Source organism: Phaseolus vulgaris, chromosome 1, assembly GCF_000499845.2.
Source record: "Phaseolus vulgaris cultivar G19833 chromosome 1, P. vulgaris v2.0, whole genome shotgun sequence".
Taxonomy (NCBI): domain Eukaryota; kingdom Viridiplantae; phylum Streptophyta; class Magnoliopsida; order Fabales; family Fabaceae; genus Phaseolus; species Phaseolus vulgaris.
This window is the reverse complement of record NC_023759.2, coordinates 50,057,666-50,075,171: the sequence shown is the minus strand read 5'-3', so window position 1 is coordinate 50,075,171 and position 17,506 is coordinate 50,057,666. Positions and strand designations below refer to the sequence as shown.

The window sequence follows — 17,506 nt, the reverse complement described above, 5'->3', positions numbered from 1 at the left end:
CACCTTCATAACTTAATAAGTCTAATACCATGCATCCTCCATCATCTTCTCTTTGTTCTAGTGCATATGGCAATGCCAATTATAGAATTCGAAAGTCATAATGACTTCCAAATTCTACACAAATTTTGAATTCTACAAAGTTTCTCCAGTAAATGGACATTTTACCTAAAGTATGGAGGTGCGGGAAGAAATGGCCCTCATAGAAAACATGAGTTTGGGATAAAAATAGAATGGCCCAAACAGAGCAGCCCAGGAAAGTTGAGATGAAATTGTTGATTAATTTTGAGCCACGTGTGAGGGTATTATCGGGATGAGAATGGGAAAATCTGAATGTTACAAAGAGCTATGGAAACGAGACCCACTCGGTATTACTTCAGGGTTCCCTCACGGAACAGAACAAAAGGCGCACACAATCGCAATAGAGAAAAGAACCCTCGACCAAACAAAAAAAAGCCCTAGAAAAGATTTTGGAGAACCAATTTCTCACTCAACAAAATCTCAACCTCTTCTTATATTCTTTCTTTTGGATAAAACGTTTGCTCATACTGAATTTTGTTTTCTCTTGTTTTGCTTTCTTTTCGACTTTTTTTTTTTTCTGCTTCGGTGTTTTCAGGGAGAAAGGGGCAAGAGTAATAAAGGAGAGTGCATTCCTTTCACTTCTTCGGTTCGGGACTCTAATCTTCGATGCCTCTCTGTTTTTTCTTCTCTTTTCTCAAATTAGGGTTTCCGTAAGCGTGTCTCTTTCTCCATTATCAACGAACTATCGTCATTCTGAGTAATTATCTCTTCTCTTTCTTTATATTCGATTTATGAATTGTTTTTCATTTCAATATTAGATATTATTATTTCAATTTGCATGGTTCCCCTGGATCTTGCCGTTATCAATTTGTTGTTAACTTTTATTTTTGTACCAAATTCGTTCTAGATGGTTGCAATTTTAACCTTTAATTTGTATGTGTTAGGTTTTTTTCCACTGTTAAGTTTGCAGTGATTTTAGGGTGAACCCTGTCATTGTTTGAATTGATTGTTTGTTTCTTTGCTGTGGCGTATTTAATCGCTGTATCCAGGTTGAGGAAGGTGATTTGTGTTTGGGCATAATGTCGCCAAAATATCAGAGTTTGGACAATCGTCCTATTCATCAGTGGAAGGTTACGGAGCTGAGAGATGAGCTGAGGAGAAGGAGGTTAAGCGCCAAAGGTTTGAAGGACGATTTGGTCAAACGTTTGGATGAATGCCTTCGTCTTGAAAGGGAGGCTGAGGAGGATTCTGAGAAAGAGGATGAGAAGGAGGAGGCCAATGGTTTTGATGATGATCATGCAGATGGGGAAAAACAGCCTGAGGCAGTTACTGTGGATGCTGAAGTGGTTGACGCAACTGAGAAGGAAAACACCCAAAAATTTGAGACTGCTGAAAAGGGGAAGAGTGATGTAGTTGAACCGATTGAAACAGAAAATGTTGAAAAGGTTCCAGAGGTTGTGGATCAAGACAGCAATAAGAACGACAAGCAGGATGGTGTTACTGGCCAAGTTGACATTAAAACTAGTGTGTCAACCATGGATGAAGAAGTTGAACATGAGGAATTGCCCTCCGGTGTAGATTCTGGAAATGTGGTAGAGGAGACAAGTACTTATGCTTCTACTGTAGAAACCACAATTACAGTCACTGAAAGTGTGGTAACAGGAGTGGTAGCCAGTAATGAGGATTCATATAATGCAGAAAAGAATAATGAGATTTCTGCAGCAAAGCTGGAGAATGAGGAGTCAAAGGCGCAGCTGGATGGTGAGGATACAAAGCCCCAACTGGATTCTGAGACAAAGCCCCTGCACGAGGATCCTGTGCCCGACTCTTCTGTTCCAGAAAACCAGGTATCTGAGGTCAACCCTAGTTTAGGGTCTCAAGTAAAATCTGATTCTATTTCTACTGATTCTGTGTCAATTAATCAAAAGAATGAACTAAAGGATACTATAATTACTGATAATGTCAAATTAGAACAAGATATTGTTAAGCCGGAGATGGTGGAAGAACCATCATCCAGAAATGATGTACCTGTTTCTTATGATGAATCACATTCAATGGATGTTGGAGGGCGGCATGAGAAAAAGACATCTGTTGAAGAAAATATCAATAATGTTTCAAGTCCAGACTTGAACAAGACCAATAGCAGTGATGATGTGGGGTATCCAGAAAAGTTGAATTTAGACAGAAGTTCTGGTGATGATTCCATGGAAGAGGATTTGCCTGAGACTAAGCAAATTGATTCTAAGTTTAATGTTGATGAACTTAGAGAGAAAGTGGAGAGTATTGAAGAGCCTATTGTGAAGGAGGAAAGTAGGACTATAGCTGTGGGAGATGGTGTATCTGGAGGAAAAATGGATACCCTCCAAGATATTGACATTAGTCCTGTTGCCCCAACTGAGAAACGAAAATTCCATGGTACGCAACATATTGTCTGAAATGGACATTTTTTTAGAGTTGTTATACTACTGAAGGGGAAGCTAGAATGATATGCACTAAATATTGCATTGCTGTTGTTGGTTTATTCTTTATGTGTTTTTAGTCACCCTCTATTATTTGGAAAATTGTCACAGAACAAGCATCGGTTGGGAGCAGTGAGCCTGCAAAAAGGCAACGCAGGTGGAACACTGAAACAGTTAAAGGTGGTCCAGATCCACAAAGCACTACTCCCAGGCCTGCTACTACACCTAGAGATGAGCCAATAGCTCTGAAACGCAACCTCTCTAGGTCTGATTCCTCTGCTACTGATGACACACCTAAAGAGCGCATTGGTAAGTCAACATTTTTCTGATTAGGGTAAATCTATGAGAAACGGTTGCTCCTGTTTCTAAGTGTAGTTGATGAGTTGTTGTATTAATGTGGATCAATTTTCAAGTACTAAGCCTGTAGCTTACAAAAATAAATTCCTGGCACTCTCAGATTTTAATCCTGTACACTTTTTGAAGCACAATTTTCTTGTATATGTTATGTTTTTTATTTGAAGGTGGAAACTTATCTGTTGGTTGATTTTGAATACACGAACACATTTAATGAGACAACAAGGCTTGGTTGTTGTAGACTTGTGCTTTTTATATGGGTGTATTTTATCTATGTTGTGTAGCACATTGCTTTTTTTCGATGTTGTTGTCATACTGGCATGTGTTGGGTATTTTATGTCTCTGTTTTTTAAGTTAAATGTTTTTTTTTTGTAATCTTTGGCAGTTCCACCATCACAAAGGTCCCCAACTAATTCCCTCAGGATTGATCGTTTCCTCCGTCCATTCACTCTGAAAGCTGTGCAAGAACTTCTCGGAAAGACTGGGAATGTCAGCAGTTTCTGGATGGACCAAATAAAGACCCATTGCTATGTTACTGTAAGACAATTCTCATCTCTAATGTCTTCCTGCAACTGTCGATTCCCACATGATGTTATAGTATTTTGTATTCATCTGATGGTTTGAGTAATCTTTTGTTGATTTCTTGGTGGTATAGTACTCGTCTGTCGAAGAAGCCATGGAGACACGGAATGCTGTGTATAATTTGCAATGGCCACCAAATGGTGGGCGACTCTTAGTTGCCGAGTATGTTGATCCTGAAGAAGTGAAAATGAAGTTAGAACCTCCTTCACAGGCTGCCCCCATCAGCACTGCTGTAGTTCAGCCTGTGCCCACCACACCACAGCCAGAGCCTTCCCCTCGACTACACAGGGAGCAGCATTCAGTTCCAACTACGCTCCCACCTCCACCACCATTGTCAAAACCCCCACCAGTAGCAAGAGATCGGCTTCCATCACCACCACCCCTTCCAGAGAAAGTTGACCCACCTATTGTCACTCTGGATGATCTCTTCCGCAAAACCATAGCAACTCCTCGGATTTACTACTTGCCTTTATCCGAAGAGCAGGTTGCTGCAAAGGGTAAAAGCATGAGGCAGTAGAGGCCATTAGCCTGCAATTCTTCCCTGGAAGCTTTTCCTGATCTCATTATTTTTTTCATCGTGCTAGTTAGTGGTATGAATTTGTTGTGAATGCGGCAGATCTGATGGTGTTTTGTCTCGGGAAGAAATTGTAGTTGCTAATGCATATTGAGACTTAAATTTATTTAGTTTTAGAACGTTGTGAACTAAGAGCTACAGGGGTTTGATAGATTTTCCCCACTGTTTGAACTAGGCTAAGCGAACCATTACCTGAACTTCAACTTTTATGGAAAAATTTGACGTTAGATTATGTCTTAATTTTGAAGTAGCTGGTTTTTTCTTGATCCGGGTATTTTTCTTGCGAATGTCCATTTACTTCTGTCTGTTGATTGTGCATGCTGCATTTGTTCTAGTCAGCCTCGTGATTTGTTTGAGTTACAGGTCTATTCTTTTACACCAATGGTAGGCAGAGGATACGAGTCTTTTGGGCAAGCTTTATTGAGGTCTGTGTAGTCAACACACATATGCCATTTTCCGTTCGCTTTCTTCACCATAACCACGTTGGCTAGCCATGTGGTGTAATGGGCCTTCCGAATGAATCCAGCCTGTAACAATTTCTTGGTTTCCTCACGTGCGGCTTGGCGTCGTTTCTCGCCTATATGTCTTTTCTTTTGAGCTATTGGTTTAGCTTCTCTATACAGTGATAATCGGTGAGTGATAACCTGTGGGTCTACGCCAGGCATATCAGCGGCCGTCCAGGCGAAAAGATCGGAATTTTTAAAAAGTGTCGTCCTGATGGCCATTCGGTCGTCCGGTTTCAGCGAAGTACCGATGTGCGTAGTGTGGCGATCATCGCGAAGCGGGAATGGATGCAAGTCTTCTCCTGCTTCCATACGGGGATCGTCCATGCGAGGGTCGAGGTCAACAAGGGCTATCATTTGACGACGGGACATGTGTCGTCCGGAACGCTGTGTGGGGGAACGTCCTCGTTTTTGCGGGACTCGGTCGTCCGTATTGGTTGTATAGAGTCGTCGAGTTGGCTCACTTTTCAAACTTGCTACATAGCATTCCCTAGCGGTTTTTTGATCGACATGGATGGTTGCAATGTCGTTGTTAGCCGAGGGGAATTTCATGGCTAAGTGTGGAGTGGACACAATGGCTTTTAATCTGTTAATGGACGGACGACCGAGCAGGATGTTGTAGGAAGTTTGTGCGTTAACCAGGAGGTATCGTACGTTTATTGTTTTATGGAGGCCGTCTTCCTCACCAAAGGTTGTGTACAAGTCTATGTACCCCTTAGTATCGACCCGTTCACCTGAGAACCCTACAATTTGTTCGTTATAGGGCTGAATATGTGCTTCTGGGATGCGCATTTTCTTGAAAATGTCCCAATACAGTATGTCGACCGAGCTACCCTGATCTACCAAAGTCTTGGCAATTGCGAACTTGTCAATTCCTACAGTGATGACCATGGGGTCGTCCTGGGCTGGATCTATGGCTGTAAAGTCTTCGTCAGTGAAAGTAATCGGAGGTATATGTGGACGCCTCCTCGTGGTAGCATGAGCGGACTGGATGTCACGAAGATGTTTCTTTCGGGCGGAATTTGAGCACCCGCCACCGGCAAATCCTCCAGCTATATAATTTGTTTCGTGGTTCGGTTCGCCCAAGTTAACGGGTCCAGCAATCATGTTGATGACTTCGCGGACTCGTTGGCGAGGTCGGGCGTTTCGGTCGGGACTTGTGCTACGGGGGCGTGTACGCCGAACGGGGCTTTCGCTGCGTTTTCGCGAAGTCTGGCTACGGTCAGTGTGGCGTTTGTAATCGTTACGGTACGACCGGTCGACACCACGGGAAGGACGGTCAGTATTCCGTGGTGGGGATCTTGAACTCCTTGTCCTCTTGACGAACTGCCGTAAATGGCCAGCTTGGATGAGTTCTTCAATTTTATCCTTCAAAGCTTGACATCCTTCGGTCGTGTGACCGAAATTCTGATGGTATTGACAACGCTTAGCAGTATCTGCATTCGGTGGTGTTTGATACTGCTTCAATGTCGGGATTAGGTCCGTTTGTAGTGCTTCATCTAGGGCTCGTCCCCTCGGCACAGTTAAAGGGGTGTAACTGTTAAACCTGGGGATTCGGCCTCCCCTATTCCGGTCGGACCTCAGAGTGGTTCGGACGGTTCGTTCGGTTTCGACTTCTCTTTCTTTACTTTGGGTTTGGTCTTTAAGGGCTCCGAATCCGACAGCTTTGAACCGTTGATGGTAATCAATGTGTTCTTCGATTTGCATGAATTTGGTTGCTCGAGTTCGAAGGTCCTCCATGTCTTGAGGTGGTTTCTTGATGAGACTTTCAGTGAAACGGCTCGGTCGGATGGCCGAGACCAAATGGTGCAATGCAACCTCTTGTTTGAGCCCTCGGATGTTCATGCATGCTTTGTTGAACCTATCTAGAAAGGTTCTGAGAGATTCACCTTTTTCTTGTTGTACCGCTAGGAGAGACATGGAGGACATGTGATGCGGTCGGCTAGTGGCATATTGAGTGGAGAATTTTGCGGCTAGGGTGTCAAAATCGTTAATGGAGTTTGGAGGCAGCTCTGTGAACCAGGTAAGAGGTTCTCCCTGGAGCGACGTGGGAAATACTTTACACCACACATTGTTATCTGTGGTATACAAAGTCATTTGCGTCTTGTAGACATTTAAGTGTTCGTCCGGGTCGGTCGAGCCGTCATAGAGTTTAATGACGAGGCCTCTCCATTTGTCAGGAAGTGGAGTGGTGATAATTTCGTCTGTAAAAGGATGACCCCTTTTCCTTGACTTTCTTTCGACTGTTTCAGCTCTGGAAGCAGGATTGGTATTGGCAGGTGTAGGTATGCGAGAGGCGGTTCGGTCGGCCATATGGGATTGGCCTTCTCGTTCGGGATTATCGACCTGTTGTTGGAGTCGTGCATTCTGCTCTCTTAATAAGGCGATTTCTTCTTCTTGGCGGCGTCTATCTTCTTCTTGGAGGCGTCTATCTTCTTCATGTTGACGATGGTCTTCCATCCCTTTTTGTCGCAGTTCCTCCATCTGAGCTTGGAGGATTTGAATCATAGTCATCTGTTCTGCCATAGCGTCGTTGTTGTTTCTTGTCGCAACCATTATAGCTTCAAAAATTGAAGATTTGCCTCGGCCCCACGGTGGGCGCCAATTGTACCTGAGTGGAGAGATGGGGCCCAGGCACGGTCGGTTGACGTGGTGTAATTGCTGACGTGTTGATCTTCTTCTCCTCTGGTCGATTGTCCTTTCTTGCTGTCTCCTTTGGTCGGTCGTCCCTTCGTGCTATCAACTTCGGTTGGGCGGGGGAGGGTACCTGCGAAGGCACTCCGACGCTCAAGTAAGTATGAGATTCTAAGCGCAGTTTCGTAAGTGAATGAAAACGTACCTTTCTCTGGCTTGAGCACAGTATTTATAGGATTGCCTAATGGGCTTTCTATCCCTTGGGCTCAGGGTGGTTATGGATATGTCTTGTCAGTCGTGCTCCGGAATACCCGGGGAACATATCTTCTCTAAACGCATATTCCTTATTCTTCGGAGGTGTATCTTAACCACCTTAGCTTGTCACATAAATGCCCTTACATTTAGTATGTATACGGCCGGTCGGCCACGTGCGTTCGTTTCCATTTAGTGTATAAGGCCGGTCGGCCACGTGCGTTCGTTTTCATTTAGTGTATAAGGCCGGTCGACCACGTGCGTTCGTTTCCATTTAGTGTATAAGGCCGGTCGGCCACGTGCGTGCGTTCGTCCGGTGCCTACCAGTACACATAACGCTTAAAAAGTAATAGGCAGAGAAAGAAAGTGTTCCAAACAAAAGTATAATTTTTAGTCTAGTAATTGATCTGTCATTCTTTCTCATGTATTCTTACACATATACTAAAGACTCCACATTGCTTTTTGTACCTGACCTTGTTATGACCTTCATTCACTAATAAATGCATGTTTCTCACTTAGGTTGATTGCTCAAAATTCCTTAATTTGCGTTATGATACAAATGCCTTTAGATATTAATATCGGAAACCGACTCATTTGTGTATAGCATCGAGCTCTATCCATGACACCACACAAAATAATTGTGTACTTTTTTATACAATTAATGATTATTTTTTAAATTACGAAAATAGATAAAATCTCTATAAATAGGTGAATGTGACATGATAAAATGTACGTTTTCATATAACATTTATTGATGTGACTTCTAATCCTTCAGTGTCAGATAAACTTTTACAAATAACTCCATTTCGATCATGGTTCGAGATGTGCCTGAAAAGTTACCAATTCACAAAAAATCAAAACAAATTGGAGAAGAAGACACCTTCCTTGTCGATATAATAACAAACACAATGATGCCCTAACAAGACAGCCCCTAATGATCTCTCTTTTGTTGCTAAAAATGTAAAGTAAATGCTTTATAGATGAGCATGTCCATGAGCATACACATAGTAAGATAGATGGTCAGCCTTTCATTGCTTTCTTCAAAATAAAATCTCTAACAGAGATTGGTAAATGGTACATGATAGCCATGACAGTAGAGTAATGTCCATAGGTAAACCATGCCGGCGGTTTCTCCTTAAGAATAGCAGCTACAGTGTTTTTAGCAAACTCATATGTCGGAGTTGATTTCGACTTCTGAGAAAAGTAAGCTCTGTCTCTGATTGCTGCTTCAAAAGGCTTGAACAATTTCCATTCCGGCATGCGGTTGTAGCTGGCTACGGCAGAATCTCCAATATTTGATTTTATAGCTCCGGGGAGAACATTCACAACATCAATTCCAAAATGTCCAAGTTCCATTCTGTATCCAACATCCCCATTTTGAACATCAGAACAATTTACACATTCTATGAAATGTAAAAACCAATCATCCCAAATGGTGTATTGTTGCATTCACTAAATTTTTATTTCATAGTGCATATACAGTGTTTTACAAACTCCTCTATATTCCAGTTTCCATCAAGTCAACCACATTGATTTGGACCAACCAAAGCCTATACACAACAAATCCACATTTTCTATAGCACAAGCTGCATTTCTGTTGCTAAATACTCTTGACTCTGATTGATTTGATGCAGACATGAAGGCACACACAAGTATAGGGTAATGCAAGTTTGAAAAAAGAAGAACAATACCTTAATGTATCTGTCAAAGCATGAAGAGCAGCTTTAGAAGCTGTATAAGTGCCTGACCAAGGTCCAGAAGCCAAGGCAGCAACACTACCAATATTCACAATCTTCCCCTTTTTCCTAGTTGCCATATGAGGAACAACCGCCTGAACCATTCTCAAGGAACCTGCGTATACCCAATGAAAAGTAACATCTGCTTAAACATGCAATTCATGTTCTTGGATACCAATTAAAACTATGTTCGGAACTGGATAAAAGTTGGAAATTCCAATGCAGACTCTCAAATTCAAAGACACAAAATGGAAAAAAAGTATAATTTGCTACTTTAAGGGTAAAAGTACTTCTAAATTCCTTGAACAGGTACCCAAACATGTACTGAATCTGTCTGCAAAAACTTTGAGGCAATTGTTGACAAATTGTATGAAAACAGTATCTGAAATAGAAATGCACAGGTGCCCAAAAGTTCATGATCGGGGGAACACAAACTAGTTTTACTTTTAAAAGAAGTGTTTTATTTCGTCGTTTTATATATTGAAATTCGAAATTGTACATTGAAATTAGCAGTGCAAAATCCAATTGATGATACTCTCTGTTAGCTATCTATAGTCAATTATCGAAGAAATAGTTCTCATGGAATCAAATATCCAATTACACTGAAGTCCCAAATAGAAGGGATTTTGCAAATAAGGAGAAATAAGTAGAGATGAATAGGGTATCGTAACAGTACTTACCGAATACATTGGTGTCGAAAGTGTTTTGGATGGAAGAGAGAGGAACCTCGGCGAGTGGGCCCACGCACTGAATCCCCGCGTTGTTAACGAGCACGTCGATGCGACCGTACGTTTGGACAACAGCGTCAACCACTCTGCTCACGCTCTCATCGGACTGAACATCCAACTCTTCCAACAAAAACCTGTGGTCGTGTTCCAGCTCCGCCATGCTCGACCGCGACCTACTCGTCGCCACCACCTTGCACTTCTTCTCCGCGAACGCGCACGCAAGCGCGTGGCCTATCCCTCCCGTGGAACATCCTGTGATGATAACCACTGGTTTCGGAGCATCCTCACCGTCCATTTCTTCCCAAGACAACAACAAGAGACTACATTAATCAGAAGCAACTCCAACCAATTTTTCTGTCATTCATTTATGAAACCTAATACACTTCTAATTCATATTGTTTTTAGAAAGAGTATTATTAACATTTTTTTTTATTTTTTTATTATATAATATCACTATTTTCTTATTTGAGTAAACAATATTTTAATTTTAATCTATTAAGAAGCTGTTAAATAAACAAATGATTAATTGTCTCGATGTATCAATTCATTTCTTCAGACCTCCAAGAGACAATAATTAATCTTAGGAATGAATGAAATCATGATCATAACAATGTGGTTTGTTATGATATTTTTTTATTACTTAGGTTTTGTAAAAAGTGAGTTCAAGTTGGAGTGATTTTTTTGGGATTGGGGAGGGATTTTATTTTGTAATGTATTTTTCGGCTTTTGGTTGTATTATAGGATGATTTGTGTCTATTGTTTTGACTAAAAACTAAAATTTTAATAGGATAGATGATGATTTCTGTGTTGACGTGATTTATCATATTTTTTAATTGAAGATTGTTTCAATTGAGAATTGGTTTGGTGATTTGAAAAGTTCAAAATATATTTGTAAATCTAGAAAAGTTGACTTGACTGGATCTACTCTCCGTATAACAGATAGAACACTACTAAAATGTCTCATTTTATTTATTATTTATTAATAAAAAAAATAGTACGTTATTTCATATGTAATCAACAAATATTAATTAAAATATACAATTTTACATTTAAACATTTTAAATAATAAATTTCAATAAACTCTTACTCGCTCTTTCGGAACGGTGAATGCACTTTTTCTATTTGTTTTAATAGAACAATAGCCTATGGAAAATATATAGCAATGGTAGGCTTCTTATAATAGTATAAAACATAGATTTCTTATAGAATAATGCAAGCAACTTTTGTGTAAAAACTACAGTAGTAAATAACAAAATTTTACATAAGGTCACCAATGTCTAAAATAAATTCAAAACAATAACTTTATTATTGACTCGAGTATTATTAAATAAAACTACGATGAATTAATAAGTATTTTTTACTCTTCAAATTTTATTGCAGAAAAAATATAATATAATAAAAAATTATTAACCGTTGAATAACAATTAAGAAGTAATTTGTGAGACTCATTTATTAGACGCTAAATATTCAAAATTGCCAATTAAAAATAACAAATGTTTTCGTAAGTTACAGAGAAGTTTACCGGATAATTTCGTAAGTTACTTCATTCGCCATATAATTACAACGTACGCGGTATTTTTTTTATATATATATACGCATAAGAATTATTTTTGAATAACTTTTTTTTTAATAACTTTATATTTTCCCAATAAGCGTTTTAAGAACTTTTGCATGCTTAAAAAGTTAGTTAAGATGTTAAGCAAATTATTTATATTGTTTTGTTCAATAATGTTAATGCATTTGTGTCTCTTAACAATTGTTCCTATTTTTCATATTCGAGGTTGATCTCCAAAGAACGTTTATCAACCATATTTTCTACAACAAATTTTATGAATTTTGTAAATATGCATTTGTCAATTCAAATTTCCTTTTGACTATCTTCATCAAGCGCCAATTTTACTAAAACCTCTTGTAATGCGTCTATTAAGTTGTATGACCACTTTTATCATACACTAGTTTGGAAAAAATTAAAAAAAAAAATTAACTATACAATTCAATCCTTTCTTTTTATATATTTTGATTATTTTCATGAAGTTGCAAGAGTATTTCGTATTGGTCTTCAATAAACACGAAATGAAACTAGTTACACAAAATCTCCACAATCACATATGTATATGAAGATAAAATAAAAATGCAATGAACTAAAATTAAGTAAAATAAATTAAATGCAAATTATAAGTTATGTATTAAATCTCAACACATACAAAAAATAATAACAACTACTATCTAATTTAACAATATATAAATACTAATTAAATATATAAAAATAAAAAATAAAAAACTAACTTAAACGTAAGGTCAACAACAATGGCAAAATGAGTGGTATACAAATCGTTGAAAAGTGGGGTTGCTGGGTCAAATTTCATTGTGGGGTCGGGGGATGGTGTGGGATCATGAGGCACGTACGTCAACGACGATTGCGAGGCCCGAGTTTGAAAACAAAGGCGAGGTGAGGCGTGAGTGACCTAAAAGCAATCCGCAGTTATAGAAGAGTGCTAGGAAAAGAAGAAGATTGAAATCATTTGAAAAAGAAGAGTGAGCATGTTAGTTAAAAAAAACTCGATTTTATATGCAATCATCATCATTTTATAATTTTTAACAACAATTTTACATGTAATAGTAATATTTTTGTGATTTTCAATGACAATTTTGCTCATAATTGTTGTCATTTAGAAAGTCATGAGAACGATTATGGCACCATAGAGTTGAACTTGTTTTTTTCTCTATTTGTTGGTTTGGTTCACGATTCCTATATTAAAGCAGTGGTATAAATAGCAATGTTGGATACTGAAAGAGAAGGAGTAAAGTGTTAGGCTTAGGCCAAATAAATCATGTCTTGTAGATGCTTATGTTTGTAATATTTTTGTAATGGATCAACTCAAGGATGACTTACGATTTACAAGGTTGGAAGAAAATATTGGTTTAGATCTATGTATTTTGTTGATTGTATTTGGTATTAAAAATTTGTTATTTTTTTTTCTACAATTTCTCTTTTTACTATACTATAATTCTTAATAGGATTCCATAATGATTGAAATATTCTAAAAATATCTTTATTTATTTATTTTGTCTACCAATAAAAAAATAGATTTAGAAAGTCATGACTATGATAATGAAACAATCATTATCACAAAATTCATTTTTTTTATAAAATTGTCACCATATTTTTTTTTACTATCATAACCTTTAAACGTTATTATTTTGAATCGTCATTTAACTATTTTACACTAGTATACTTTTTATTAAATATTTTTCTTATATCTACAAGGTGATTTTTTTTATTTGAAATTTTAGCCATTCACGTTGAATAATTAGTAGAAGGTGATAGTATTCTTAAATTAAGATTTTGAATATTTTCCAGAAGATACCTGTTTGGTTTCAACGCAGTATTTGAAAAAAAAAAAAAAAAAACTACCACCACATAATATTACGCACGAATTACAAGACTTTATATTAATTACTTAATACACAAATTGTGCCAACCAAAATATACATCAGAATCTGCTAGGAAACGGTTTAATATATATTAAACTTTGAACATGGATGAAATAAAAAAACAGTTTTTTTTTATAAACATGATAAGTAATTAATGTGATGCAAAATGAAGAAAAAGATAGAAAAGAAACATATATAGCATTTAGTTAAAATAATTCTATATATAAAAATATTAACATATATTAATTATTAAATGTGTCAATTTTGTTAACTAATAAAAATTTAATTAAAGCAATTTCAAAGAATCTCTTACAGAAATAAATGTTTTTCCACATTTTAGAATAACTATCAAAACAATGTTTTAATTACTGGAAACTAAAGAGTAATAATTAATAATGCATTAAATACATTTGAAATAAGAAAGTGAATTTATATATAAATGGTATATATTAATGTATTAACAAATATTTATAACTAAGCAGTTTCTTCATATTTCTTCACTCAATTATTTAATTATTTGAAACTGTATATGGTAATAAGGATAAAATTATCTTTTCCCACATTTGAATTGTCTACGTCAGAATGACTGTAATACTAGATAATCATGCACCTTCTACTCCTTGAACTCTCTATATATACCAGTTCACTCTTGCTCCACCTTCCTCATCCCTTCAAATTAACTTGTCTTCTTTGGTGTGGTATTCTCTTCTCTTTCATTCTCTCCCTGTTCTCGCTTCTTTTACTCCATAGCTCTCTGTGTGTACATATCAATTTCTACACTAACTATATTCTCATGCATATTTACAGGAGTAGCTAACATGAATTTTGCATGTTGTTTTATTTGAAAGTAACGTTATTGATACATTTGTGTTGTTAGTAAAGATTGCAGCAAGATTAGTAAAGATTGCAGCAAGATTATGCTATTAAAAAAAATCTATGAGCTGCACTTTTTTATTCGTTTGTCTGATTCTGCAATACTTTCTACAGGCTGTGGTTTAATTAATGTCTGTTGTATGTATTGAAGGGAACGGCGAATTGATTGAAGCCCTAGAGGGGAGATTTTTGAATAATTGTGTAACAATGCAGTATGGGTTAATGGCTCCAGAAGTTCCAGATGAGAACTCAATCTCTCGTGGATGCATCACCATGCAATTTAGCTTCTATATGAGTGAACTTAGCTTGATGGAGTATGAAAGCACGGAGGAAGTGAGATCACTGAGCGCAGGGCCATTTACCCTAAAAACAATAAAGCAGATAAATTGTCCCATTCTTGCTCATATTTGCTGTGTTGATAAGTTCAAGTGGCCTCTCACAAGGGATACTGCTATCCTCCGAGTCACCACTCGCACCTTTATCATTGCCCTCCCTGGCCTCTTATACGCCCTTCAGTTTCCCAGCCTTTGTTGTCGTATACGCCTCAGAATCCTTTCAAACGAGTTCATGAAAAATGGTTACTACCGGGATCTTAGAAGAATGAAGCTAGGTACGTAACTACATCTCTTTTCTACTACACAACCATTGCATTTCTTTACCTGTTTTCTCATAAATCCTACAATGTATTTTGTTCTTACAAGTATCCCACTCCAAATGTTCCCTATTTTCAATTCTATTCATTCTTCTGCGATTTCTAAAAATTATCAGATTTAGACTAACATTACCTTTCACCGTGAATCTGTCTTATTTATACTATTTCCGTAGACTTTGTCCTGTGACAACAATTATGTATAACCATGTTTTACTGTTTCTAATTGAAATTAACGCATTTAATTGGAACGTGATGTTGATACTGTTCAGACTGATCTATATCGTTGTTCCATGCAGGTGGAAGTGCCATGGAGTACAATAAATCGGGAATGCTGAGAACGTTGCGGCCTCATTTTGAACCCATAGTACAGGAAGCTCTTCTGGAGGTAGGGAACATCCCAGGGCTTTCTCCTTTAAGCATGGGAGAGCACAACTCGAGCTTCCAAAGGGCGTGTCGCATGTCGGTGACGACGAAGACGATAATGGAAAGCATGCGCGTGAAGACAATGACAATTAGCCTTCTGGACATCCAAGAGTCAAACGCACCCGATGAGGATCAACCAAGTAGAGCCTACGCTGTGGCGAGTACCTACACTCGCCTTGTTGATGCTGCTGAGTACGCTTCGCTCGTTTCCAGTGGCCTTGGTGAGAAGCTGGAGAATGTGGAGTCCCCTCTTCCTTTTAGCAAGATTGATTTTGGCTACAAGATTTGGAATCTGAATGAGATGGGGCTTTTAACTTTCATGTCTCGCTTTGAACCAGAAGTTAGAGAGGAAATGGAAAATGTGGCTGCTTAAGAAAAGTGGTGGAATGACAAACCCTAGAAGTTGGAGTTTCTGGTGAAGATAGATTGGAGTGAGATGAGAATGTATGTGAGCTAGGGTCTCTATTCTCATATTCGTGTGCTCAGGATCATGGAGTAATTTTTCTCTCAAGAGAGAGGGATAAAAAATAAAATATAATTTCATCTAGTTTTTTAAGATATAGGATCATATATATTATGTCTTTATTTTTATTTTTTATTTTTTACACTTATACATTAGGAGGATGACAAGTTTAATAAATTCTAATAGACAAATCTCCTAGATAGGTAAACTAATTGAAGATTACACTAACCAGAAGATGCAAAATAAAAGATGATCAAATAATTAAGAGATTTTTTTTTTTCATAACAGAAGGGGAGGGAGAGATTCTAATTGATGGTTTTGCACTTAATTATTTGTTCTATTAATCTACAATAGATAAGTGATCAATAAAGTTGTTGAATAATGAATTTCTCTGGTAAAAAACAAAATATATGTAATGAAAAAAAAATATAGAGTGATTTTAAATTTAATGAGTGTGAGAAATTGAAGTGGGGGATTGGAGGTTCACATTCCTGAGTAGAGATGAGTAAGGTAACATAAAAAACAAAAACTCACAAATTCTAATGTCTTAATTTTTGGATTAAAAATGAATAAGGTAAACAGTAATAAAAACAAAAACTCAAATTCTAATATCTTAATTTTTGGGTTAAAAATGATATTAATGTCTCTTACAATCGCATGATATATAGATATTCTCGAGCAAGCAACAGTCCCTGCAAAAACGATCACCACAGATAATTGTGTACCTGCATTTGATGCCTGCAAAGTAAAAATTAAGAGATTGTCTAGCTCCAAGTTTGATCTCAAGTAACTGCATTATGTTATCAAATTTGATATGGAGACATAGGAATAACTATCTATTTAAAGGTGAAGTGGTTGATCACATTGAAATGTTTTTTCTGGCACAGATTAAGGTTTGGTTCTGGATCTCTTCAAAGATACCGTCAGCTAATTTCTCATTCTCTGATTGATGTCTTGAACCTTTGGTTGGTATGTTTTCAATTTAGTGTGTTATATAAGGATTGATCATTGTTATTCTTTGTTATTTTGGTAGAGATGGATTAGACTATAGTAGGTGTTGGCTGATATGTAATTGGAAAGGTACTCTGTGAACATTATTTTACTGTATAAGATTGGACCGCCTTTAAGTGGTCTCTTTAATTTTCATTGTTATTTTCTGATAAAAAAAAAAGTTACCAACTTTGATAAATGAAATTGCTACACTCCATAAATGTATTAAACAATGTACTGAATGTTTACTGTGAAGAAGAAAAGAACAACAGTAGAGACAAAAGAAACCTCAAAAGCATAAACTTTGAGAAGTATGTTGAAAACAAAGATGTATAAGGATTGAATATTATCTGGAGTGGAGTAGTTTTTTTTTTCTGATAAAAAGAATATAGCAAACATTAACATCATGAGGAAAGTTGGAAAGACCAAGAATGAGCTAAAACCTGTATCTTCACTAACATAAGAAGAAGCTGAAATTCATATTCTGCAAAAGTAGCTGTATCTTGTTGCATTTTGTGGGCAAAGCCATTTATAATATTTATTACTTTAACCTAAAACACGCTACAAACAAGTCAGTAATAACATGAATGGTATAACTTAAATTGAATGGAATTTAAATTGTTAGTGTAATTTTTGCATTTGTCTGTAATAATACATTACACACTACAAGAATAACGTGGGAAAGCATGGATAGGAGGAGGGCTTATTTTGTGTGATTACTGATATTTTACATATTTTTTTACATATGGGTTTGAGGATTCTCAATACTTCTTAAAATTAAATTTATTTATTTTGCATAGATAAAAAATTATAAATAAAATACTTGATTA

The 17,506-nt window shown here is 37.1% G+C and overlaps 4 protein-coding genes across 4 annotated transcripts; 2 read left to right on the top strand and 2 right to left on the bottom strand.

The window, feature by feature from the left end:
* Positions 1-293: 293 nt before the first annotated feature.
* On the top strand, positions 294-4,251 carry LOC137815145 (uncharacterized). The gene is made up of 5 exons (XM_068618207.1): positions 294-775; positions 1,068-2,433; positions 2,589-2,786; positions 3,217-3,368; positions 3,487-4,251. Exons 2-5 carry the CDS (start codon positions 1,098-1,100, stop codon positions 3,928-3,930), a joined length of 2,130 nt encoding a protein of 709 aa, XP_068474308.1. The 5' UTR covers positions 294-775; positions 1,068-1,097; the 3' UTR covers positions 3,931-4,251.
* A 101-nt stretch (positions 4,252-4,352) lies between these two features.
* LOC137816119 (uncharacterized) lies at positions 4,353-7,046 on the bottom strand. Its single transcript, XM_068619210.1, has one exon. It carries the CDS (start codon positions 7,044-7,046, stop codon positions 4,353-4,355), a length of 2,694 nt encoding a protein of 897 aa, XP_068475311.1.
* Positions 7,047-8,091: 1,045 nt separating this feature from the next.
* LOC137815144 (short-chain dehydrogenase RED1-like) lies at positions 8,092-10,260 on the bottom strand. Its single transcript, XM_068618206.1, has 3 exons — positions 9,793-10,260; positions 9,068-9,227; positions 8,092-8,733 (listed from the first exon to the last, which is right to left on the bottom strand). Exons 1-3 carry the CDS (start codon positions 10,133-10,135, stop codon positions 8,397-8,399), a joined length of 840 nt encoding a protein of 279 aa, XP_068474307.1. The 5' UTR covers positions 10,136-10,260; the 3' UTR covers positions 8,092-8,396.
* A 4,045-nt stretch (positions 10,261-14,305) lies between these two features.
* LOC137816262 (uncharacterized) lies at positions 14,306-15,770 on the top strand. The gene is made up of 2 exons (XM_068619340.1): positions 14,306-14,758; positions 15,097-15,770. The coding sequence occupies exons 1-2, from the start codon at positions 14,356-14,358 to the stop codon at positions 15,594-15,596; spliced, it is 903 nt and encodes a 300-aa protein (XP_068475441.1). The 5' UTR covers positions 14,306-14,355; the 3' UTR covers positions 15,597-15,770.
* Positions 15,771-17,506: the final 1,736 nt, after the last annotated feature.